General features: G+C 30.3%; 4 protein-coding genes and 1 non-coding gene across 5 annotated transcripts; 3 read left to right on the top strand and 2 right to left on the bottom strand.

The window, feature by feature from the left end:
* The first annotated feature begins 427 nt into the window (after positions 1 to 427).
* On the top strand, positions 428 to 3,591 carry LOC114173752 (casein kinase II subunit beta-1-like). The gene is made up of 6 exons (XM_028058334.1): positions 428 to 890; positions 1,217 to 1,435; positions 1,884 to 1,993; positions 2,083 to 2,248; positions 3,090 to 3,246; positions 3,355 to 3,591. Exons 1-5 carry the CDS (start codon positions 659 to 661, stop codon positions 3,218 to 3,220), a joined length of 858 nt encoding a protein of 285 aa, XP_027914135.1. The 5' UTR covers positions 428 to 658; the 3' UTR covers positions 3,221 to 3,246; positions 3,355 to 3,591.
* Positions 3,592 to 6,686: 3,095 nt separating this feature from the next.
* LOC114173200 (60S ribosomal protein L37a) lies at positions 6,687 to 8,574 on the bottom strand. Its single transcript, XM_028057456.1, has 5 exons — positions 8,497 to 8,574; positions 8,313 to 8,352; positions 7,158 to 7,246; positions 6,945 to 7,027; positions 6,687 to 6,859 (listed from the first exon to the last, which is right to left on the bottom strand). Exons 1-5 carry the CDS (start codon positions 8,497 to 8,499, stop codon positions 6,796 to 6,798), a joined length of 279 nt encoding a protein of 92 aa, XP_027913257.1. The 5' UTR covers positions 8,500 to 8,574; the 3' UTR covers positions 6,687 to 6,795.
* A 78-nt stretch (positions 8,575 to 8,652) lies between these two features.
* On the top strand, positions 8,653 to 8,725 carry TRNAE-CUC. Its single transcript has one exon. It is a non-coding gene; the product is annotated as a tRNA-Glu (tRNA).
* A 2,971-nt stretch (positions 8,726 to 11,696) lies between these two features.
* Positions 11,697 to 13,673, top strand: LOC114167115 (probable serine/threonine-protein kinase PBL19). The gene is made up of 4 exons (XM_028052078.1): positions 11,697 to 12,234; positions 12,492 to 12,752; positions 12,859 to 12,981; positions 13,093 to 13,673. Exons 1-4 carry the CDS (start codon positions 11,899 to 11,901, stop codon positions 13,507 to 13,509), a joined length of 1,137 nt encoding a protein of 378 aa, XP_027907879.1. The 5' UTR covers positions 11,697 to 11,898; the 3' UTR covers positions 13,510 to 13,673.
* A 2,976-nt stretch (positions 13,674 to 16,649) lies between these two features.
* Positions 16,650 to 19,206, bottom strand: LOC114170091 (beta-amylase 3, chloroplastic-like). Its single transcript, XM_028055577.1, is given in 5 exon segments — positions 16,650 to 17,478; positions 17,481 to 17,694; positions 17,858 to 17,968; positions 18,188 to 18,398; positions 18,617 to 19,206. Coding segments are annotated over 5 exon segments (1,665 nt in total). The 5' UTR covers positions 19,171 to 19,206; the 3' UTR covers positions 16,650 to 16,903.
* Between the last annotated feature and the right edge of the window lie 8,271 nt (positions 19,207 to 27,477).

Genomic DNA, 27,477 nt, shown 5'->3' with positions numbered 1-27,477 from the left:
CTTATTGGCAAGCAGGGTTGGACAATAATATTCAGTAGTACGCACCATTTGAAATTTGCTTAAATATTCTTATTAGGTAGAAACTAGGTCACCCTAATTGTCGAACCTAATGAAAAAGAAAAACACCATTTAACATCAATGTGAGATATAGTGTGAACTTTTTTTAGCTAAATAATTGTATCATTAAACATGAGTTTTTTAGTGGGAAAAACTGTGTTTGTTACTTATCTAATTTTGTTTTGAGAGGAAAAACATGATCTAGTTCAACTTAAATTAAGTAAGGAAATGAATTTAATTAAGTTAACTGGAGCTGTATATATTTTTGAACTTTTTATTTATTTATGCTTTATGATTATGATAAAAAGAAAATACCTTGAAGAATGAAAAATATCTTCCCCGAAAGAAAAGCACTAAATGTAGAAAAGAAAAAAAGAAAATTATTTGGAAGGAATAGAAACGAACCGAAACGGGGAATCATTGTTTGCGTCTGTAAATTGAAAATTGCATCCCTCTCCCTGAAACTCAACCTCAAAACCCTAGCTTCCTGCAACACGAGCCACAACGGCGTCGTATCAGTAACGTTGTTATGATTGGGTGACAATCGTACCGAACCGAATCAAATCGAATCGCGGAGAGGAAGACAGCACCGGCGTTCGTTATGTACAGAGAGCGAGGAGTAGGATCCAAATCGGAGGTAACTTCCGCTGATCGGAAGCGAATCAACGACGTCCTCGATAAACAGCTCGAACGATCCTCGCCGTCCACATCTAGAGCCGCCGGCATCAACGGCAAGGACCGCTCATCCTCCTCTTCCCTCTTAGCCGCCGCCAAGGACTCCCGCTCCGCCTCCGTCACCGCCCCTATCTCCAAGAATTCCAACGCTTCTGACGGTTCGAGATTTCTCCTTTTCTCTTACGATCTGATCTCTTTTCAATGCCAATCTCGCCAACCGAATCCTAATCCTTTTCGGAGTTGGCCGTATCTTTACAGACTTAGGGTTATGTTAATACGCGCTTTGTAGAACTCTTGACTTTGTTTTTACTGTTTTTTATTGCTCGAATAGCGTAGAGACGCTGAATTTGATTCCGGTAGGGTTTTTGAGACGTGGAAGGGGGTAAAACACGGTGAAATTGATTGGACGAGAAATTTAGAGAGATACAGTTGATGTAGAGTGAATATTGAGCTGACTTTGTTTTACATGCGTTATTGGATGCAGAAGAGTCTGAAACAGACAGCGAGGAGTCTGATGTTAGCGGTTCCGATGGTGATGACACGTCTTGGATCTCGTGGTTCTGCAATTTGAGAGGAAATGAGTTTTTCTGTGAGGTTGATGACGATTACATCCAGGACGATTTCAACCTGTGCGGATTAAGCAGTCAAGTGCCTTACTACGATTATGCTCTGGATTTGATTTTGGATGTTGAGTCCTCCCATGGTAAGCTTATGAATATGTGCGTTATACTTTTCAATTGCAAAATATCACTTTGTTTGTTAGTGAAACTATGCAATGCATGCTAACTCCTTGTGATTCAAATTGTGCACTTGCATGTCTGCAGTGTGGATTATGTATTTGATCATTTTTTGTACTTCGGCCCTGTTTGGATAAATTTCTCAATGAACACTTGAGAAGAAATAAGAAGGTAAAATGAATAAGCTTCTTTCATGTGTTAAAATTAAGCTTATGCATAAGTTAATTTATAAAACTCTTCTTATTTAGCTTCTTCAGAAGCTGATTTTAATTTATGCATAAGTTAATTTTAACTTATGAGAAAAGCTTGATTCATTTTATGTTTTTATCTCCTTCTCCTATAAGTACTTATAAGAAGTTTATGCAAACAGAACCGAATGTTTGAAATCTAAATTGGATTGGTGAAATTGTGTAGGTGACATGTTTACCGAGGAACAAAATGAGTTAATTGAATCAGCAGCCGAAATGCTATATGGTCTGATTCATGCCCGGTATATATTGACAAGCAAAGGAATGGCTGCAATGGTTAGACCTCTCTCTCTCACTAATTTCTATCTTAATGTAGTCTCCTTCAGTTAAGGTTTGTATTGTTGATGATATTGGAATTTCCACAGCTGGACAAGTACAAGAACTATGATTTTGGCAGATGCCCGAGAGTTTACTGCTCTGGACAACCTTGTATTCCAGTTGGTCAGTCAGACATCCCGAGATCCAGTACTGTGAAAATATACTGCCCTAGGTGTGAAGACATTTACTATCCTCGGTCCAAGTATCAAGGCAGTATCCTTGTACATATTATATTATTGAATGGGTTTTAGTTGATTATGCATCCACATCCCTCTAGAAGTAACGCTCGTTCATCTTTTCTCTTGGTTTTTACTGCAAATGCATATATTGATCTTTCTAGGGTCTAGGTTTTGCATGTAGATGTCAAATGCCTATAAGAGCAAGGTTGGGGATTCGTGTTACTTATTCTTAAAAGATGACTCTCAATTGAATACATGGCTAATCTACGCAATACTAAGCTGATCTATAATGGAATTGAGTTTAACTTTAAAATATGAATGATTTATATGGTTTGGGGTTTATTATTAATCACTTTACAAGTGATATTAGATATCTGAAAAGTGTTTCGTGAACGTCTGGAAACACTGTTTTGTTTTCTTTTTTGAGAATGTGTCTATATATAAAGGAGGGACCAGGTTCATCCTAGAGGAACTTCATGAGAATAATTCCTTATCGTAACCATTCATTTTCTTGAGATCTATTGATTCTAATGAATAATTAATCTTCACCGTCAGATTTCAAAAAATAAACAGTGAAAATGGGAGTGACTTTCTTGGGAGTAAATTGGTCCCTCCTCTCGCTGTGTGTGTGTGTGTTATATCTTTCAACCTTTACGCCTGTCGAATGTTGTTTATCATAATCATTGAAATCCTAGTAGTTTCCAGGATAAAATCTGCAGAACAAGGAACACTTTAACTGATAATTAAATCGTGAAATGTGTGAATTCAACTAAGATTGCTTGTCTTTTATTCTCTATATATTTTGCAACTTATAATTGTGGCTTATATTAGTAGTGGTACACTATCCTGTTCTCAAATCCTTAATTCTATTTTAGACATTGACGGTGCTTATTTTGGAACTACATTTCCTCACCTGTTCCTCATGACTTATGGACAACTAAAACCACAGAAACCATCACAGAGCTATGTTCCAAGAGTTTTTGGCTTCAAACTTCACAAGCCTTGAAGCTGAAATTTTAAGCTTCCATTAAAGTAAGAGTTTACCTTCTTTCTTAAAGTCTTTCGCAGTAGTTTTGAGCCATGCTGCTGATCATAAACTTTCAGAATCAGTATAATATAGAGTTTCTGTTTTTGCTTTAGGAGCATGTTGTAAAGAGAATTGCAGGCGACCTGTCATGCAAATGCTAGTTTCAATTTCGGCTTGGAATTCAGTGAGCTTCAAGTTCCATGAACAAGTGCTTAGGTACTTCAATGCACTCTTAAGTGCTTATTGCAAATTGTATTCTTGCGGTTAGTTTCACTTAAAGTTGTTTATGATTGTGTCAGATTACAGATACTCAACTATTTTATATTATTTTATTCCATTTGCTCTCTCCACGTTTACGAAGCGTTTAAATATGTGGATTGGACCTAAATGGTTCATACGTATTAATATTATGTTTAATCTAATTGCTATAATGTTTAGTGGGTTCGCCTAAAACGTGATAGTGGTCATGGCTATGTTTTGGTAGATGTTGGAAAAGTATTTTTTTGAAATTTCAACCAAATTGTTTTATTTCATATGCAAAATTAAATACGGAAAATTGGTTTCTGGAGTAAAAAACAATTGTTGAATTCTTCCACATTATTTCGAACGTGCTCTGTATCTACATCAAATAAGAAATAGTATATAAGGATAATTTGTGCATGCATCATTCAATACTTATGTATGGGTGAAGTAGAGGACTGACATGTCAGTTAGTTGGACCAAACCAAAGGATCTTAGCTGAACAGACAGCACATTTTAACTTTTTTTACTTTATTTTACTGAGTCCATCATAAAGTCTGGGATCTCACTATCCCAGCTAACTCTGTCAACGAGGTTTCATGCTACCCCTTAGCTTCCAGTCAAACATACACAACCATTGTTTATTACTGTCAAGTTTTACTTCAACTAGTCACATGTTTAAGGATTAGTTGTAAAATCTAGATTATGAGAATGTTTAGGTGCAAAGTTTGAACGACTTTTAAAAGGTATATGGAAAAGGTTTTATTTTTTGAAGTAGGCAAACTTCTAAAAGCATTTCTTGCTAGTATCAAAGGCATAACATGAATCTGGAAGACCATGGCTGGATCTTTGATTTGGGATAATGGGGGCATGGTATCAGTAAAAACGGATTAAGCTTTTTCGGCTTACAAAATTCACCAAATTTAGTTTCGACTTTTAACATATTTTAGTAGTTTAAGAGGTGCATGACCTAGTGAAAATTGATGAAAATGGTCATACTTTAACATAGTTACTACTCTTGTTTTTACTACTCTTGTGTACGTTGTTAACGGCTGTCACTTAGAAATCACTCAGTTTTTTAATTTCAAAATTTTAATGAGCACAACAAGATCTTCAAAAATGAAATACGCAGATAAAGTCCAAACTGATCTTCAAGTTTATTAATTATTTATATTTTTGTCTTCGTGATTAACGATTATCACATGGGAGCGGAGCAATTTCGTTTACAGAATACAATTTCGTTTACAGAATTTTATTGACCGATGTTTTTAAATGCAGGAACCCCACCCGTGTGCTTCATGGACAGATTCTTATTTTCGTAGATTGTTGTAATCATAACAATGACCGGGATGATTAACAACTTTTTTGACCAAATCTTCAAGTTTGTTTATATATGATTAATGATTAACTTATATTTTTAATACTTATAAAAAAGGAAGTTTAAATATAAAGCACACAAACTTGAGTGAAAAAAAAATCAACAAAAATAAAATAAAACTTGAACTGATGTCAAAATTAGCGTGAGAGAAAAGGAGATTGGAGAGAAGAAAAGAACAAGTGAAGCTAAATATGAGAAAGGAGACCGAATAAAAGATTGTCTGAAATAGTATAAGGTCTGTCGAAAGCACACCGTTTGTACATTTGAAAAACTGCATACATTTCTCCTAAATCTTGGGTCTCTGTGTCATTTTGTTTTACTTTTAGCTGTAACTTTTGAATAGCAAAAACAAAAGTACATTAATCTAAAAAGTAGTATTTTATTTCAAAATTGCATGTTAATACATAAATTATTTTTGTTATTAGTAATATTAACAATAAATTGATTTAAAGGTATCAAAATATGTTCGAATTAATCAGATTTAATGTAAATTTAAACGAAGTTGAATTGAAAAAAAAAGTTTTTTTGAATATAATCAAATTAAGCCTAGTTTACTCCGAGTTAAATGAGTTTATGTAGTTAGTTTGCAACCCCTCAACACAATTTTTATAATTTATTTTATCATTTTTATTTTAATTATTTTATCATATTTTAATTATATAGGTTGATATTTTATTTTTCTTAAGACTAATATATTATTTGAATATTTAATTTGTTTATTTAGTTATATCATTTAACACTTATTAATCTATGATGAATACAAAATTCGTCTCACAACAAAAAAAAATGTGAGTGAGTTTAATTGACTTATTTTTAATTTACGTGACTTACTTTCACACTTCTTATTCTATTTGTGAAAAAAAAAATGAAATTAAAAGGTTTTCACATAATTTTACTCGATAAATAATTTATTTTTTAAGAAATTGTAATGTTAATTTGTTTTTTACTTAATTATGTTTTAAGTTCTTCGTAAATTTAAAATTTTTGAATTAAATGATTATTATCTGTTCTGTTATTTTTTATTTCTGTCAACATATCATTTTATTATTTTTAAATTTTATTATTTTAGTTCAAAATTACATAATTATAAACTTATGATTTGAATTAAAAGTTGAAAATTGAAAATATATCATAATTTTATATTTCATTCTAAAAACATAATATATATATATATATATATATATATATATATATATATATATATATATATCCGATAAACACTCTTCTAATTTTTATGCACTATTTAAATTACATTCATTGTGCTTGTCTACGGCTTCCTTTACATGGTTATCTTAAGATTAATATCACTCAAACTTATATCTTGATTTTACTTTAATTCTAATTCTATTTTAATCATAACAACACTTTTTTAATTTATTCAATTATAAAAGTCTCTTATCTATTTAATTTAATTATATTTGACAGAATAATGTCATAAAACAACAACAATTTTAACATACTTCTGTTTCTTAAATTTTATTAAAATTAAAAAAAAATTGTTACATTTATGGAAACTTGTAGGTTATCCTATAGATTTATATTGATTACAGATCCGACTTTAGGTGATGCTGTGAAGTGATTAAATGAAAAACAAATAAAACATCACTAGATTCTACCTTGTACTTGTAGAAGAAAACCATGTTGTTTATGACTAAAACTGCAATCAAAAGCAAGACCAGACAAAAGTACAAAATTATCGGCATAAATTTTTTTAAGATATTTGCAAGTAGAAATGAGATCATAAAACATTGTTTATCAGCATCACATGCAGTGTAATTTTTAATTTCGAGACTTCAGTTACCATATAGGGGATAACTTTTAATGGGATAAATATCGAAACTCAAAAGATAATTGCATTAAAACAATTAGGCTTCCTAAACAAAAACGAATAATTTCTCAAATTAATTTACTAAAAATCTTACATCAACCAAAAAGCTCAACCCTCAGTTTGTTCCCTCAACCTCCGGATGGTGCTCCTCACAGTGACAGCACTCGCAGTACTGTGAAAATAGTAAAGAACAAAATCAGAAGCTATCTCAAAGGAGGAAATGATTGAGTAGAAAGAAAGCACAGAAAGAACATTACTTCAAAGTGTAGGCACCACCAGCTTTTACTTTACCGCAGTCTTTGCATCCCCATATTCCCACAGCCTTTCTTTTCACAGCATACTGCAACAAATAACTTCATTATCAGAAGATAAAAATATACATAAAAAATTATGTTTCACTTAACCTACTAAAAAACCATGCTTGGATTTTCATGTGAATTCAGCATTAAGAGAACATGGAGATGGTGTACCTTTCCACAAAATTCACAAAAGAATTTGCTATGCTGACTCACTTCCATCTTCTTAATCTGCTTTCGCAGACTAGCACCATAACGGGTACCTAACATTAACCCAATGAAATAGCTTCTTATAAATTTAACATGCCAGAGCTAATTTGTTACCAAAATTCATGTTTAATGGCCTATACTTAAATCCAAATCTCTTGTAGTGAGGTTTATAGATAATGGTGAGGGAAATGAAGTGAAATAAAATAGAACATGATTACCATTTCATTGTTTAGATATTGTAATGATGGAAGAAAGGAAACAGACATTCGTTTCACCAAAATTACCAAATTACAACGAAAGAAAACAGAGATATATTGGATAGAATAGAACGTGGTTCACATTCGATCCATTATTCAAACAATCTAGTAATCGCAGAGTTGCACTACACAGGGTGCCTAACATAAGAAACAATGACTGGTAACCTAACCCAACAAAAGTATCTGTAGTGTCTTCACAAATTGCATATTCAATGATCTACACTGAAATCCAAATTCTTGCAGTTATGGTGAGTGAAATGAGTTTATACACTAATAGAACAAAAATTACCTTATAATGTTATGACACATTTATGATAGAACCACCAGAAAAATTATAAAAAAAGACTACCAGAGAAGAAAATAGACAAGGAGAGAAGAATCGATTCCATCCCATATACCCAAATTGAAGTAAAGATAACAAAGATAGTGATCAGAATAAAATTCATTACCATAGCAACAAATTCTTATCTCCCTAAGTGATGGAATAAAATGCATTGCATTTCGTTTAAACAACTGAAGTAATAAAACGTCACATTATTCCACTCCATTATAACCATACCCATTCATCAAAGCATAAAACACTTAATATATAGTGTTCGGAAATTTTATCAAAATTACTCAACTATGAACCTATCTTACCACCGCCTATGCAAAATGCACTTCAAATGGCAATTACTTTAGCAACACTGTCCCGAGTATACATTCAAATAATTACATATACACGGTGTTAGTACCTACACAAATTTGATGAATCCAACACTGTACCATTATTATTGCGAGATGAAATTACCCTTGTTTAGCTTAATTATTGTTTAATAGAAATGTGATTTGGAGATATGACATAATTGATTATAAAACTTACCATATTTTCCGACAATGCCTGCCTTCTTCGTTCTCTTAGTCTGCATCAAGGGAGGAAGGGTGAGGCAGAGAAAAGTGAAACGTTCATCTTATGAAGTCAGAGTTAAAAACTGATACAGAATTCAAATTTTTCTTACAAAGGTTGCCTGAAAAAAAAAAAGTTACACTAAGAATAAGAACCATACCATTGTCTCTGAGTCGAAGGAGAAGGAGATGCGGCTCTGCTCGGTTAGTTAAACAAGACAATCCACAACAATCTCACAATCCCTAATCTTTACCTTTCTTTTCACTTTTCTAAAACTAAAATTCTTATAAAACATATGCACATGTAGAATCAGAATTCCGTTGTAGTCTAGTTGGTTAGGATACTCGGCTCTCACCCGAGAGACCCGGGTTCAAGTCCCGGCAACGGAATAATTTTTTCGTTTTTTTGTATGTAATATTATGATAGCACTGACAAATAATTTACCTTCTCTCGTCTACTCATAAACATTGAAAAAAGAATTGCTTGGGCTTTTTCTACTACCAAATCATCATTTACTATTATTTTTTATTTTTTTTTCAATTTAAATTATTTTTACATCGAATATCTCTTTTTATAATTTATTATTATATATATATATATATATATATATATATATATGTGTGTGTGTGTGATGAAATGAAATACAATACAATGTTAAATGTTTTCTTGATTTGAACTGAAAAAGTAATCATCTTACTAAAAACATATTATATTATTAAAAAAATTACTGATAAAAAAATTTATCGATAAAATACAGTAAACATTCATTTAAGTTTTCATTTATTTAAATTTGTATCCCGTATAAATTCGCATTTGAAAAGAGAAAATTTTTAGATCAATAATTTTGTGACTTTATTTTCAGAAAAAATCCATAAAGTCATTTAATGATTGTTTTTTATTCATTCATATGTAATTGTCGATTAACCATTCTATAAAATGAGACTAAAGATAAAGAAGACACTATTAGCTTGATTTATTTAACTGATGATAAATAAGGAAAAACTTTCAACTCACTCACATTGACGTCAATGTTTATAACACTTTCTAATGAGTTGAAGATAACATTGTGTTGGTCAACTTCAACTTCAACTTCGTCCAGACCAATTACTTATATTTTATATTCTGTTACATTTTATTATATATAGAGAGAATATGAATAAAATAAAATAACACTCATAGTATCTACCATATCTCTCATATTTTCACAATCCCTAAAAATTCTCAGTACTCACAATATTTCATATTATAATTATATGACCCGTAATATTTTATAATATAATATAACTTCTAAAATTTCATAAATTTACATCCCAATTAAGTTCATATCAAATATTTCAAGATTGAAACAGTTTTTGGTAATAAGTCTTTTGATAGTTCAAAATTTTTAATATACACACATTTTTGTCGATAGATTTAGTAAAAAAATAATGTCAGAGTTCTCGTTCTAACTTCAACCATGTCACAATAAAATTAGTTGATAATCTAGTAATGATTTTTTTAATTGATTAATAATTGATCTTCTTAAAACTTCATCGATAAATCCGTTATAAATTAATTTTTTAAAATTTTTCGATAATTGTATTTTAAAGAATTCGTCAATAATTTTGTGATTAAATCCTTTAATAAAATGGCTGTTAATTTTATGGTCAAACTTAACTAAATTTTTATTGTAAATTAAATGAAATGAAAAAAGAAGAATGTGAAGACAAAGAGAGAAAGAAGAAATAACAATGACCACAACAACAATACTAGTTGTGACAATATTAATAAAAGAGGAAGAGGAAGAGAAAAAAATGACAAAGTAAGAAGAAAAAGAAGATCAGTATTTATTAAAAAATCAATTAAAATTATTAATGAATATTTATCAAAATTATTTTTATCATCGATAATTATAATTATCAACAAATTTTATTGACAATTATTTTACTTCTAAATTTTTTATTATCAATAAATCATAAATAAATTTATTTTACGGATAAATTGTTATGATTATCGACTAACTTTCGTGTTGGTAATATTTATTTTTTAATAAATATATTATTTTTGAATTAGAAATAGTTTATTATGAAAAGGAAAAGAAAAGAAAGTGATGAATGTGAATGCCTCGCCTCTTCGGCCACTTGCTTTATAGTTTGAACGTGTTCTTAGTTTCCAAACATGTCTGCAAGACTAAGTCACGGCATGGTCATCTTTAGATAACGCAGCGTTGAGTGGCAACAAATGTAATTTTACAGTGATTATTTGACTAATATTTAAAGTATTTTTTAATACTTCATCACTAAATTTTTTACATTTGTGTGAATTTTATTTTCAACTTTCAACTCCCTAAACTTTATTATATGATATATTTCTTTTAATTGTACATAAAATTATAATATTATTATGGTGTAGTGGTTAATATGGGGTGATTTTTAGTCTAAAATGGAATGTGTATTCAATTAAAATTAGATAAAAAAAGAATTAAAATATCGATCGAAAAAATGCGTGGTTTCTTCTTTAACGAATAAAGATGTATACTCACTCACTCTCTTCTTCTTCTTCTTCTTTTTTCATTTGTTCATAATGATAAAGTGATTATTATCGTTCTCTCTATAAATTTGCTGGTTGTTGAAGACGCCAGAGTCTCTTCCAAGTTTGAAAGTCTCAGTGCAGTCAATTCAACTCTTCTTATAAAATAATAATAATAATTATTATTATTATATTATATTTTATAGACGTGTATCCACTTCACATAGTCTCCACTTCAATCTTTATCACTATGATTATTTTTTTTTGCAGTTTTTTTTTTTTTTAAATTCAGACTAATGAAACTCATTTTCTATTCCTATCTTTCACTCAAATTTCATATAAACAGAATTGATGTAGCTTTACTAAGCCTTTTATTTTTATTGTTGTTTTTTTACAAAGATTCATCAAAATAAAGGAACAACTACTTTTTGGTTGATAAAATCTAATGTTTCATTCATTCATTCACACATCTTTATCATCACCAAATCAAAAAGATTTTTTAATTTTTTTTGTGTGTTTTAAGAGTTTTAACTTTGTTGGTGTATAATTTTCTTAATTTTATTTTGGTTATTGGAAAAAGTATGGACGAACAAGTGGGTAGTGTCTATATTTTCACTAGAAAATTTAATAATTCATCTTTAACATAAGTTTCTTTCTTTTCATCACTCTTCAAAACGTAAATTTTAAACCATCTTTGACAAATTTGACTGAAAATATACTCCAAACAAAATTGCAATCAACTTTATTTTACTTTGACCATGAATTGGACTAAAGATGTCCCATAACATAATCATCAAATCAAAGATTTCCTTTTTAACTGTTAATCTTGTGTTTTTCTGTATTAGACGCGGATTTTCACGCGGTTTTCCTCTTAATTCCCCTGTTTCTTATTCTTCAATTTCCTTCGCTACACGGAACAAACCCGTTTCCATTTCATTAGTTTTCGCATTTTTGAAACATAACTTGCTTCATTTGTTTTCATTGTCTCTTGAACCCTCTCTGTCTTTCTATACTCTGTTTTTCTGAGAAATATAGAAACTTGGATGTTTAGAAAATGAACTGTTTCTTCTTCAAAAAGAAATCAAAATCCCACCCAGAACTCCCAAAGGGACGAAAGAAGAAAAGCCAGGTTGTGAATGGAGCACCAAAGTCCCCAAGCTCGGTACCATCGCCGAGGAGCATAACAGAATTGTTCAAGGAGAAGGAGCGGAGTTTCAGAATTTTCAGTTTAAAAGAGCTTGTAGATGCAACAAATGGTTTCAATAGGATGCTGAAGATCGGAGAAGGTGGGTTTGGAAAAGTATACAGAGGAACCATTAATCCTCACCCTAAAGATGGAGCTGCTCCAATTGTAGTCGCAATAAAAAAACTTAACGCGCATGGCTTACAGGTATATACACACCCTTCTTCAGATTCCGAAAAAACTAAATGAGAAAACTTGTATTAATCATGGGCGAGTTAATTTTTGATGCGAGAAAAAACTTCTTTTCATGGCTGTTAGGAACTGCTTTCAATGGAAAACGAGTTTCACAGAGTCTCAGTCAATTATGTCATGCTGTCTCTGAATTATGTCAACACTTGACTATTACTTTAAAGATATACTTGGTTTGGTTTCTCATGTTTGTCTTATTTTTTTTTACATTAAAGGGGCATAAAGAATGGCTTGCAGAAGTTCAATTTCTGAGCGTTGCCAACCATCCTAATCTGGTTAAGCTTCTGGGATACTGTTCTATAGACAGTCAAAGAGGAATCCAACGGTTGTTGGTGTATGAGTTCATGTCGAACAGGAGTCTGGAAGATCACCTTTTCAGTGTTGCTCTACCTCCTTTGCCTTGGCCGACAAGATTGCAGATCATGCTCGGTGCTGCTCAAGGATTGTATTATCTCCACAACGGATTGGAGATTCAGGTACATTGTAGTTGAGACATGTTTCACATTTGTAATCGGTTATCCTTTAAGGTAGTTGTTTTAATCGATTATAACCTGGTCGTGTTTTAATGTTTTGTATCGGAAGGTGATCTACCGAGATTTCAAATCCTCAAATGTGTTACTGGACAAAGAATTTCATCCCAAACTTTCAGATTTTGGTCTCGCAAGAGAGGGTCCAATAGGTGATAAGACTCATGTATCTACTGCGGTAAGTTGAAGTACTAAATTGCCTTAATTTTAGTATACGTGAAACACAACAAGAACCAGTGTTGATTATGTGTGATTTACAACGAAAGTGATGATTGTGAAAACTTATCAGGTAGTGGGGACACAGGGATATGCTGCACCAGAGTATGTTCAAACGGGTCATCTGAAAGTTCAGAGTGACATTTGGAGTTTTGGTGTGGTGCTTTATGAGATTCTCACAGGGAGACGAGCATTGAATAGAAACCGTCCAATAGGGGAACAAAAGCTTGTGGAATGGGTTAAACATTACCCTGCTAACAGTAGCAGGTTCAGCACCATCATTGACCCACGTCTCAAGAACCATTACTCTCTTGCTGCAGCTCGGAAACTAGCAAATTTGGCAGATTCTTGCTTGAAGAAGAATCCTGAAGAAAGACCCTCCATGAATCAGATAGTGGAAACCTTGAAGCAAGCATTGCAGGATTCACAAACCCAAAACACTTCACCTAATACCACTTCTAAATCCACACCATCGAGATTGGTTAAATAAATGAAAAAAATTGAGTTTCTATAAAACTGCAGTAGTAGGGGATCTTTAATATCAGTGAATCTGTCTTTAAAATCTGTTTCTAATTGTATATTACCATTCTCCTGATTTAGATTGTAGTTTTGTCAAGCCAAAGCCTTAATTAAAAGTGATTTTGGAGTTGATTACGTCAATGTTTCTTCTTCGTTAGATTGGTGGGTGATGTGTTGTGTCAATGGAATTATTGTCGGAAAACTTTGAAACAATTTCCAAAATTCTGAAGTGTCTGGTTAGTGCGATTTAATCCCAAACAGTATACGAATAAACTGAGGTTTGATTTCAGAGAAGAAAAAACAAAAATAACTCAATCATTGTTAGCCTTGACGTGATCATTCTATTCAATCTAACACAAAAATTGTGTTTATCTTACTAAATTTTTTATTTTTAAAATTATTTTCCTTAATTATTAAGTAGTACACACTTCAAATAATTAAAAGAAAATAATAATTGAGCCCAATTAGGAAATATAATATAAATTTCAATATAAGCACTGATATTAACTATACTATTATTTAAATATATTTGTTACCCTTCTAAAGTGAATAGATAGAAGTGAAGACAAAATTAATGTACATTGCTTACTTATTTAATGAGTTGACTTTTAATTTCGTTAAAGTCACAGTTTCATTCATCTTAATAATTTTTGTCAAAATAAATATCTAATTGTAATTAATGAATAATAATTGTCAAAATACTCCTGACACGGCACCTACCATTTTTCTTTACGAATGGACGAGTGAGAAAGAAATTGGGAGGATTTGAGAAAAAGTTACAATGCCTTAATAAATGGGGATTTTCTTCATGCAACCCAGGATTTTTGTCAACACCCTTATATAAATATTAATAGCATCATTTTCTTTGGTTTAAAGTTCTTTATAGGCAGTGGCGGAGGATAATGGTAGCAGGGGAGGGTCATGGTCCCCCCAAAAATTTAGAATTTTTTTTATGATATGTATTTTGATTTTTTTATTATAAATATTAAATCAAATATTCTTTTCTTTTATAAAAATAATAATTGATGATAATAAATAATAAAATATAAAACCATAATAATAAAGAATAAAAAGATTTATCAAGATATTTTTATTATTTTTTGTCATTATAGTTTGAGTTTCTCATAAATTGTTCTCATCTTTCATTTTTATTTGTTTTCGTTTTCTTTTGTATTTGAAAAGAATAAAATATTTTATTTTTGTTCTTATTTCTCTTTTGTTCTTATTTCTCCTTTATTCTCTTTCATTTTCGAGGAAGAAAATAAGAAGGTAATTCTTTCGTCTCACTTGATGGTGAGATATTAGTTTAATAATTTATTTAATGAACCTCTTTTATATTATTTTTTTATTTTATGAACATAGAAGAAAAAGTATTTTACTATGTGTTTTTTATAATCAGATTTTAATTGTGGTTCCATTATATGTCTATATTCTTTTGTTTCTCAAGAGAAAAAGATATATTATTTTTGTTCTCATATCTTAGTTATTCTCCTCTATTCTCAAAGAAATAAAGAAGAAGGTAATTATCTTTTGTCTCACTTGATAGTGAAATATTAGTTTAATAATTTATTTAATGAGTCTATTGTATATTAATTTTTTATTTTATGAACATAGAAGAAAATGGATTGTACTCTGTGTTTTTTAAAATTGGATTTTAAGTGTGGTTTGATTATTCTTTTGGATTTTAAGTGTGGTTTGATTCTCGCTAATGATGTAGTTTATTGTTATACTAAGTTATGTATTCATTTTTACGGTATTAATGCCAATAATTAAATGTATAAATTTTGAATGTATTATTTTGGCTCCCCCAACCATGCTGGTCAAGATCCGCCACTGTTTATAGGTTGTATAATTTGATCTTTTAAGAAAACAAATATATACTGCAATACACTCTTCAAAATAGTAATTTAGACATTAATTTTGACTTTTTGGATTATGTAATTAAAAAATTAATATTATTTGTCGAATTACATGGTTTAAAAGTTATTACTTTGTATAAAAAGATTATTTTTGAATTATGAAAATCGACACTATTGTTAGCTAAAAATGTTTTAACTTTATATATATTCACTAAAAAATATGATTTAACTGTTATGTTCTCTTAATAATAAGTTTTAAATATATAAGTTGACACAATTTATTTTTATTTGTTCTCTCGACTAAAAAAATGTACAATAATAATGAATAAAAAAAAGTATATTCAAAACATAATATTCAATAATAAAAAAAAAACACATCATAAATTAATTGAACGCGTTTTTTCTTAAATTCAAAGACTTAAGAGTGCATGTTGTGACAACTTATTATCTTTCTTTTAAAATTAAAAATGTATCAAATTCAATCATTTTAATCTCAAAATAAAAAATATTTAATAACTGTTAAAATTAATTATGTGTTTTAATTAAAATTTTAATAAAATTTAAAAATACTGAATGAGTTAATTTGAATGTCCTTCTAAATTATAAAATTGAAAGTTTTGACATATTGTTGTTTTAATATTTTTGTTATCAACATATTTATCAAATTTAAAATAGTAAAATAATAATAATGACCAAAAAAATACATGAAGAAATTAATTAATTAACTAGAAGTACATCTTTATTAATTTGTTTTTCAAAATTTATTAACTTTGGTAATTCCTTTTTTTTAAGAAAATAAATAACGAAAATTTGTAAAAGCTATTTTTTCTCGTATCAGACTTTACCTAATAATAATAATAATAATAATAGTAATAATAGTGATATTTAATTTTTTTAAATAATAAAGTATATTAATATTTATTTAAATTAATATTTTATTTATTTTAAGATGAGACAAATATTTTAAAAATATAAATAATATTCTTAATTAATTATTGATAACCATCTTAATACGTTAACACCTTTTCTATAAGTAATAGATTTCCAAACTTAAAAATTTAATTTCACATATCAACAATTTTAAATGATTTTTTAATATTTTATTGCTTGTTTTGTTTTCCTTTTTTCAGACCTCTACAATTTGGACTTTTTTTCCCATGAAGGAAGAGGTTACCGAGTGCTAAAAGATGTTCTTGCTTAAAGATTAGTGCTAGGAACTGAATGCTGAAATGCCACCGGAACAAGGTTTTCCTTTCTCTTATTCAAAAGTTTGAACATATTTAGAAGAGTGGAACAAACGAACTACATAAGATGGGTTTGTCGGAATTATCCGCACAACACTTCTGGTTTTTTGGAATGAAGTAAAACAACATTTCACTAAAAATCTAAGGAATTTGGCTATAATATATGCCATTTTCCTTGCGTATACCCATCATAATTCTACATCCTTTTCCCCGTTTTCACTTCTATAAAAAACCATGATGCTTTGAATTTAACTACATGTGTTCAAACGAGAGCAACATCTTGAGCCTGTTCTTGCTGCTTCTTAAATCCTGCGATGTGTCCAACGTAAAGACGAGTGCCGCAGGAATCAGAATGTGGAAGGCTTTGTCTCCTACCACCCTCGGACATGTTTTTCACAAACTCCACAAAGCGCCTCCAATTGTCTCCCTCAAACAACTTCTTGTTCATTCTCAGAAAAGTAAATGCAGACAATCCAGAACCAGAGTCACTTGTTGCCAGAACTTGAGAAAACGCACCTGCATCATATCTCTCAAGAGCATTCTCCCCAGCAAGTTCTGCTCCTGCTCTTCTGGTTGCCATCTTCACTTGATGAACCAACCCCTCTGGGGAGCAACTACCATGTTCGGGTTGCTCTTTGTCCCTCATTTCCATGCAGGTGAAGTTCAACACTGCACCATGCTTTGCCAGCATTTGTGCTATTGGTAGGTACCCATCACGAAACCGAGTGTTGTAGTAGCCTGCAGTTAGTTCTGCTGCATGTGACCTTGCCTTGTAGTGCCAATGAATTCCAGCAACTTTCGCAGATAATTTCACCCCACACGACTTGAATATGCCTTGGCTGATACAAGGATTCTCTCACCATGTTCAACGAGTTTGGTGGAGTACCAATCAAGGAAGAATTTTCCATATTCTGAGTTCCATGTTCCTTCCCTGCTGAAAAATCCAGTTTCCTCAGGAAAATTGTTGTACTGTCCTGAGTCATGAGGTCCACTTCTTCCCCAATGTTTCTTCCCAATGGCCTCAGCTGATGCTTCCAAGGAAGCTCTCATATACTGCATCACAAACAAACAAGTCATTTTAGTAAAGCCAACAAGAAAAAGAGGGAAATTCGTTTCTAGATATTTTGCACTTTGTCACATTTGAGATGTCATTGTTATCACAAAGCCATAGATTTAGGAGTCTAATTGTTATGTAACAGTGGAAATGATTCTTCACCTTGTCGTAGCACTGGAATTCTCCAATGCCAGGAAATCTCCATGTTCCATTGCTTTCAGGATAAGATGGATATCTTAGCTCCCCACAAGGACCCATCCCCACTTGAATTTCCTGCAAATCAATTTACTCTCAGGACTTCATATCTCAAACAAATTCCTCATTTCCTACTTTCCCTGCATCCCCTTCAAACTAGTCTTCTAAATTTATGAATATGGTTGAAAATTTAAGGGTGAGTAAAGAACTAATTTTAGTTACATTTAGCCATGTTTCTTTCATACTCTGACAACAAATTAGCCCCAAAATTGAAGCAGAAATGTGTGTGGTGCTTACAATGATAACACTGCCCAAATAGTGTCTGAATTTGTCACGGAAGCTCCTCATGTAATCAGAGTACACTTGAATTGGTGTCCTTCCCCGCAGAACAGGCATTGAATCACAGCCCAAGGATATGTATTCAGGATTCCTCCTCCCTGATTTGTCTGTGTAAACCAGTTCAGGGTTCTTGCTCATTTCTTCCAGCACCCACGAAGGAAGAGGAATACTACATAATTAGAATCAAAAATCAAAATTAATCATCTTTTCATTTGCCCTTTCATTATTAGAAGTACAAAACAACGTTAATAACTTTTACGTTGTATACAACAAATTTCACGAACTCTCTTGAACAAAAATCAATGTCACAACAATTTATCACCCCTTTCTCTGTTATCACCAAATCTAAATACAGGACCAGTAGTTTTAACGAGTAGCGTATGATACCTGCAGGAGTCTCCGACATTTCCACCACATTGATGGAAAGACATGACAACCTGAAGCTTCAAGCCATGTCTTTGAACCATTTGCACGAGTTCAGCATACCCCTCCCAATTATACTTCAAGGGTTCCTCTTTTTCCACCAAACCCCACCAAGCATCCACCATCACTCCTTCCACTCCTGCACTCTTCAAAGCCATCAAACTAGCATTCATCGCTCTCGGTTTATTCAAATTCCCCCCCATTGTTACAGTGTCCAGTGGCAGCATCACAAACACCGGCACTCTCATTGAATCATTATGACTGTGACCAACCAACGGCGCGTGAAGCTTCTCTCTTTTCTCGTTTTTCATCGTAACTTCGGCGTTGAAGTTGTTGCTGTTGCTGTCTCGTGTGACATGTGTATGTTGCATGGAACTCTTGGTTCGGAGACGGAAAGATTGGTTTGGTTTTGGTTTTGCAAGGTAAGAAACTTTTGTGGAAACGTCTTCTTTGGGATTTTGGAGTCTGGTTTCTTTCTGGTTGACGAGGGAAACCGAAGAACGAAGTGTTAGAGCCATTTTTGTGTGTCTGTGTTTGATAGAAAGGAAGAAAATAATATAGGATTGGTTGCAGTGTTAAGGTGGTTTACTTATGTATCAAAGAAAGCGTTGGTAGGTCCCATATCGAAAAGTGGAAAAGTGCAAAAAATCAACACTTACTTGGCCGTGTATGGCACGTGCTTACGTGTTCCCACCTCTTCCATTCTTATCCAACCAAATTCTGCTTAGGGAAAGATTTAAACGTGATTTGCCTGGTAGAAGTAAAATAAAACCAATGGTATAAATATAAATAAAGAAATAGATAAGGAAAGCAATAACCATATTTGTATATAAATGAGGTACTAAAATCAAATATAAACTTACTTACAAAAATCATACATCGATATATGACCTGAAACAATGATTTTTTTTTGTTAAGTATATGTTAAATACCAATGTAATTTAAGTAACAATATGAATATAGTAAATATTTATGCTTAGAGATCCAAAACTACAAAAGCAATAATACTGTTATTTCTATCCTTATACTTTTCAGACACATAACTTAAATTGATCCAACTTTAATATATTTTCTTAATACGATAGTAAAAATTATCTTGTATCATAAAATACATCTCACATTTGTTTGATAGGTGTTATTTTATCTAAAGATAATGATATTTTGACTATTAAATTTTGACAACTTTTTTTTTCAACATAAGGTGTCATCTTCTAAGTGATTTTGAAATATTGAGAATGAGAAAAAGGTGAAATGAAAAACTACTTAAATGATGACAAGGTTGTGAGAGAAAGTTGTCAAAATTGAGTAGTCAAAAAATCATTTTCCTTTATCTAATCAAAAAATACATGTTTCGATAGACATTCAATAAATGGGAGTCATGTTATCATCTGAACATAACTTATATATTTGCATAATTTTTTTTTTTAATTTCTTCATTTTTATCCAATTTTAGAAAACTAACCATTTTAATACTTAACCGTATATTGCTTAAAGGGTGAGCGTACTAATTTCAATAAATAAGGGGTTTTCTGTAGATTTAGGATTTTTCTGGTTTGTGGTGAAAATTAGTGTATGAAAATATCTCTTTCTTATAGAATAATTCAAATGTTATTTTTTATATATAATAATTTGAATATTCTCTTGGTTCTTATTTTATTGGAACAAGATAAGAAAGGGTGAAGGTCCATTGTGGAAAGGTAAATGTGTGGTTTGGGGAAAGTCTTTGCTCTCATGAGTCTTCCTTCTGCTAGATTTTGCACAACTCGATTCTAAAAACTACATTGTTCAACTTTTCACACCAAGCCCTTTCTATTTTCCAAGTTAACAAAACAAAAAATAATTAATTAAGATATAAATACACATTTTGTACCCAAACTTTTTCGGAAAGTTCAATTTGGTACCCGAACTTTAGGAATATTTATTATGGTATCCCAATTTTCTAAAGAGATTCAATTTGGTCCTCTCCGTTAAGTTGGAGTTAACACCGTGTCCGTACAGGACACGTGTCAAGCCATTAAAATTTTTTTTTTCAAAAAAATTAAAAACTGCCACGTGTCAGTTTATCATCGTGCCACGTGGCAGCTTACAATCATGACATGTGCCAGTGTAATAGTTATTTTCAATTTAGTACCCTAATTTAAATTTTTGGTTAAATTTAGTACCCAAATTTTTTAAAATGATCCAATTTCGTCCTTTCCTATTTGAGACCAAATTAGTAAATAAGCTTAATTATAACTTATATAAACATGTTAAAATAACTGTTTTGAATTTATACATCAAATAACTACACCTAAATATTCAAATTATTTTAATCATGACAAGTGTAAAAAATTTCATGTGTAAAAAATTACAAAGGTTAAAATGTAAAAAATAAAATAATTTAAGTATTTAGGTGAAATAATTTGATGTATATATTAGAAAAAGTTATTGTAACATGTATATATAGGTTGTAATTAAGTTTATTTACTAATTTGGTCTCAAATGGAAGATGACGAAATTGGATGATTTTAAAAAATCGGGGTACTAAATTGAACCAAAAATTTAAATTGGGGTACTAAATTGAAAACAACTATTACACTGCCACGTGTCATGATTGTAAGCTGCCACGTGGCACGATGATAAACTGACACGTGGCAGTTTTTAAATTTTTTGAAAAAAAAATTATTTTTTTTTTGAAAAAAAAATTAAATAAAAAATAAAAATTCCATGGCTTGACACGTGTCCTGTATGGACACGGTGTTAACTCCAACTTAACAGAGAGGACCAAATTGAATCTCTTTAGAAAATTAGGGTACCAAATTGAACATTGCTAAAGTTCGGGTACCAAATTGAACTTTCCGAAAAAGTTTGGGTACCAAATGTGTATTTATACCATTAATTAATTATGTTTGTTTGTTTGATTGGAAGATAGCACTGAAAAGTATCTGTACTATCTCAACAAATTGACGAGCAACATTAGATTGGGTCAACTAAATTATTAAATGGAAATTTTTAGTATAAAATATTAGTTAATAATATAAAAAAGTATTTTAACTCAATTAATGTATACCTTGTAATTTCTCTCACGAACATGGTCAAAGCCAACAAATCCTTTCTTCAATTGTCTTTATTAGAAATTCATCTAATTGAAAAATATATTTCAAAATGTATTTTTTATTTTTTAGTATGAAATATACAATTCAAAATACAAAATTATATTACTAGTTATATAGTTTAAAACGTATTTTTTATTTTGTATTTTTGAATATATAAATTATATATTTTTTATATTTTAGATTGAATATTACAAAATACATAATACTAATGTTTGATATTTTAGATTATATAATCGGCAATGTCTCTAGACTACACAATAAGATGGAATTTAAATTGAAAATCCTAAACTATAAAGTCAATTTGGAACTTTTCAAATTTATGGGATGTATTATGGGGGTGCAGAAAGAAATGTCCAAGAAATAGCCATGCAAAATTGAATCATATACAATGGACGGACTGATTGTCTACCGCAAGTAGATATTTGCTCCCTACACCCCTCCTAAACTTTAATATATTATTTTATTTTGATTAAATATATTTTTAGTCTTATCCATTTTTAAAATTTTTATCAAATTTAATTTTAATTTTAAAAAAACTTAAATGTAATCATTTTAATCAAATTTTATAAATTTAATTAACATTTCAAATATATGTGTTTGATAAATTGATAAATTAATAAAATTGATATTATTTTATATAATATCATAATTGTTTAAATTGCTTACATTTTTTTTATTTTAATGTTAATTAAAAAATTTATTTAAAAATTAAATAAATTTAAAAAAATTTGGTTAAAAAAAATTACACATTTATAAAATTAAAAAATTAAATTAAAATTAAAATTAAAAAAAAGAAACTAATATTAATTTTTACCGAAAAAAATATATTTAACTTTTCTAATTTATATATTCATGGTATCTTTTATACATATATAAAAGGGACACGAAAGAGGAAAATAATAACTAAATGACATTAATTACGTAATCGATGTTAGTATTTAAATGTAATTCATTGATCTTATCATTCGAATACGAAGGTTTGATTTCTCTTTTTGAAATATTTTGTGTATACGTCATTCATTACATCTGTTGCGCCTTCTTTATGTCATGTCATTCATTAATCTACGTCATCATACATAAATAAGCACTTAATATTATTGTTTGGACAACTATTCATATGATCAATTTTTTTTTTCCAAGCTATGGTCCTCTTAATAAAGTTAAGCAAAATATTAATCAATATTCAATAGTTACATGTGCGTGTCAAATGCCATGTATCACGTGAGTTTGCACGCAAATCTCATCAAAGGGTAGGTGGTGAATTATGTTAGGTAAAATGCAACGTTGCTTATGTTTAGATATTTGCTTATGTCTTAAATATGTTGATAGAAAAAATTTAAACAATACTTTTTTTTATATTATCATTATTTCCATCGAGTCTAAAGCAGATGAAAATGAATACTTCCTTTTTTTAGTAGTAGAACCGTAAATAAGTTTAGGTTTTCTATTTAGTTTTGTTGGTGTTGTCTTACGTTAAATATTCAAAATACACTAACATTAATACATTATAATTTTTAATATTTTTAAAATGTTAAAATCAATATTAATTGTAAATGCACTTATGAATACACTCATTGTTTTCAACATATTATGACCTATGATGGAAGTTTACCAAACGAAAAATTTTTATATAGTTGCGCACACGTTCAATAGTGGATTTTTTGTGTGGGTTTGGTGCAACCTTTATCAGCCTTCCCCACTTACCAATATCACATTTTTTTGTTGTCATAAATAGATTAATGAAAAATAATACAAAAGTTTAATTATTTCGTATATATGTAGCATCGAATAGTATTTAGCAGACTTAACTATATTTTCCTTTTATTGATAACCTTCAATCTATAATTGTGGTTCATTTATTTGGCTGCACAGGTTTTATCTTATAATTTTTTAAATTAAGTAGTTTTGGTTCACTCGTTAGTGACCTGAAATAATAATAAAAATAAGGTTTAATTAATTGGAGGCTATCCATTTTCATTTAGATGTTTTAGTTTTGTATCTGCTTTTAAAGATGTGTCAATTGAGTTTCGACTTTTGAAAAAATATCTCAATTAGGTAATTTTTAGCAAAAAATTATTAACATCGTTAACGGTATTAATATTTAAAATGACTTACATAATTAAGTATTGATATTTATATTAAAATTTAGTGGTAAAAGTCATAATTAAGTTAACGATTTTAGTCATTTTTGTCTGAAAAGACATGATTAAGACACTTTTTTAAAAATTTGGACTAAATTAACACATTTTTAAAAATTGATACCAAATTGACACATCTAAATAAAAGTGAGTATGATCCGACTAATTAAACCTAAAAATAATAAATAAATAACTATGAATAATGTCTTAAAAAGTTTCAGGTACATGATGCCCTGAACATAACCAAGCTCTGTGCTGGCATAAGTTGACCACTGTATTATGAAATTGATAAATGTGATGAAGAAAATAAAAGATGAAAAGAAAATGATATATTAATGTTGATCACACTTATAATAAAGTTATTAATAAAGGAATATGTTGTTTAGACTCAATTTTAATGCATATCCTCCTTCCCTTACACTCTTACATTAAATAATTAACTTTATATTATTGTTTTTTTTTTTACTTTTTGGGGTGAGACGTTGCGTTATTTTTAATAACACATAGAAACTTTAATATTGTTATTATAATACTATATTGTTATTTTCTATTTTAAGTTTTTCTTTTAGTTAAAAGCAAGGAACATGATGATTTTTTTCATTTTTTATAGAGTAGTTATTAAGCTTATTTTTAATTTTTTTTGTTCGTTTGTATTTTATAATAAATAAATATCATCTGTTTTTAACTTTTTTTGATAAATGTTTAAGTTACTTCAAACTTATAAAATTATGTAGGAAACAAGAACATAATTGGGAAGAATGATTAATTTTATCTTACACTTTAAAAGTGATAGGTAAAATAAAAACAAAAAGATTTAAAAATTTTAATTATAGTAGAGAGTGAATAAAAACTGAGATAATTAAAGAATGGTGAATTTTGATAGCTTCAAAATTCGTATCTACATGAGATTTGTTAAATTTTTAACTTGTGTGGTATTTTTTATCTCTAAAAATACTTAATGACCCATTCTATTAAATTGACATTATACCTTAAAAGTGTCTCAGATTAAAATCAAGATATTTTACTTATCAAAATTCATATCATCAACTATTTTGTAATCCATTTGAATTTTGACACGCGATATATTTCAATTAAATAATAAATTAAATTTGACAAGTGATGCATTTTAATTAAATCATGATCTAAATTTGATAAGTATCAGACTCATAACATAAGTAGTTGAAATTGGAATGGAAGTGTAGCATAGAAAAGACGAAGAAGGAAGAGAAAAGAAAATGCATGCAAAGATAGAAAATTAGAAGCAAAAGCCTTTGCTTAATCCTTATCCATGGAACACCGACAAGAAAATTGTAATGGGGTTTTCACATTCTAAGGTTGGAAAAAGAGTAGTTGGAACAAAACAAAATGGCGCCAATATTTATACCTTTTCATGTTACGTGTTGGAGGCTGGAACGAGCCAGCTAGCCAATAAGTTATGGTTTGTTTGGGAAATGGAATTATTCCAATACCAAAAGTTGCCAAAATATGTTCTTTTTACAAATATATTTTAATAATTCGTTTTTTATTTTTCTATTCTATAGTCTATTTATATAACATTTTATAATTTTTTTGTATGTCAAATTTCACAAGAGTATAAAATTATAATATATTTTTATGTGAAATTTCACGAGAGTACAAAATAATAAAAAATATGTTTTTCTTTTATATATATTCCAGCATGTGCCCGAAAAAAATATATCAGCATATGTATATCTAGTTCGTCAATCCTATGTAATCTGGTCCATTTAGTCCGTCAGTTTAGCAGATCAAGGATCAGTCTGTTCTGGTTTGTCAACTCGTTTTTTTTTTATGTTTAAAATTAAAAAATAATATTTTTTAATTATATAAATAAATTTATATATATATATATATATAATTAATTTATAAACAAAAATTAAAAATTAAAAATTAAAAAATTAAAAAAAAGGCGGTCCAACCTATGGTCCATCAGTCCATCCTAAGACAGGACAGACAACAATATCCAACCCGTTTATCGGTGGTAGGCTAGCCCGGTCCAGCCCAATTTTGACTGGTCGGGCCAGATTGACCCGTTTTGCCACCCCTAAACTTTTTATTAAATTAAAAAAATAATTTTAAAAGGTGGAACAAAATTAGAAAATAACTTTTTGACTGCTATTATTAAATTCATTTTTCTTGTTATCTAGAACTCCATCTAAAGATTTTATCTCATTAATAGCTGCACATTACACAACACCAAGGATTAGTGATTAACGAATAATTTCTTTTTTGTACCTCAATGACAATTATTTTAAATTATTAATCATAAATATTTTCATCATTGGAAAGAAATCTTTCAATACAGATAGGATTTGATTTCTCTAAAAGTTGTACATATTAATTATTTGAATTTCTATTTACCCCATAAAAATATAAAATAAAATTGAGTTAATTTGTTTGTGAATACAAAATATAATTTTTAACACCATGAACACGTTATAAAATTAAGGAATTATGGACTAAAACTAACATATAGTTTAATCATATTTTTCTAAACATATAGTACTGAGTTATATTAAAAAAAGTCTTGCATGTCAGAGTTATTCATCTTTGTTGCTAAATCGATTCATAATTTTAATGATAGAAAAATTTAATAAGACTTATTATTATATGTTTTCTTACCGTAACTCATTATAGTATGCTAAAGATTTTGAATTAAATATCTTCCAAACACTTTATTTTTGGAATGAAACATTTTTGTAACATAGCCAACATATATAAGTGTAAGGCCCATCAAAGTTGGTTGGCCATTTCTGCCATAAAGTTAAGGGTTGCATTCTTGTGTTTGGGCCTAGGGTTGACCCAATTGATAAAACCCTTTCAGGATGTCTTAATCCTCACTTTGCACTCTTGCAGAAGATCCAACAACCGTCACTCTCCTTTCCCCCTCACAGAACGCTCTGCTAGGGTTTGCCCTAAGGTCCTCTTCGAGCTAGCTCAAACCCAGTTCCTACTCCGCGTAAGTGCCCCTTCTAGCTTGTATGTTTTTTTTTCCATTGGCATTATGTCCAGTTAGGGCTTCGTATTAAATTCTCCTTGGTTATGTTCCTCCACTGTTTTTCAGCTCTTTAGTCGTTCTCGGGACAGTAGTGGTAGCTATCGTGCTGCCAAGGCTTCCGTTAACCCTTCCTCCAGGTATGGGAAGTTAGGGTTTCTAGTTTCCAGTCGTTTTGGTCTGTGTTTGAGTTGGTTGCTGCTTGTATGGTTTAATCTTTGGATTTGATGCGTGGGAACACTCTGTATGCTTGGTTGATTTGAAAAACATGGTTGTTCCAGATAAACCAGTGGCGAGACCTGTTAATCTTGCCTAAGCGAGTCAGTCTCGCCTAGGCTCGCCTAGGCGAGATGAACAGGGAGCTCGACGTTTTGAGCGAGCGAGCATCTCGCCCAGGCGAGAGGGGTCTCGCCTAAGCGAGATCCCGCATGTGCTCCTGCTTCCCTTTTCGAGCCCTTGCCTAGGCGAAGGGGACTCGCCTGAGCGAGCACGTCTTGCCTGAGCGAGACCCTTCGGCCTGAGCGAGGGAATGGGCGAGACAATGTGATGGTTGGTTGTGTGCTTGCTCTCTTATGATTG

This window comes from Vigna unguiculata, chromosome 2 (assembly GCF_004118075.2).
Source record: "Vigna unguiculata cultivar IT97K-499-35 chromosome 2, ASM411807v1, whole genome shotgun sequence".
Taxonomy (NCBI): Eukaryota; Viridiplantae; Streptophyta; class Magnoliopsida; order Fabales; family Fabaceae; genus Vigna; species Vigna unguiculata.
Note: the sequence above shows the minus strand (reverse complement) of the source record. Positions and strands in the feature narration are given on the sequence as shown.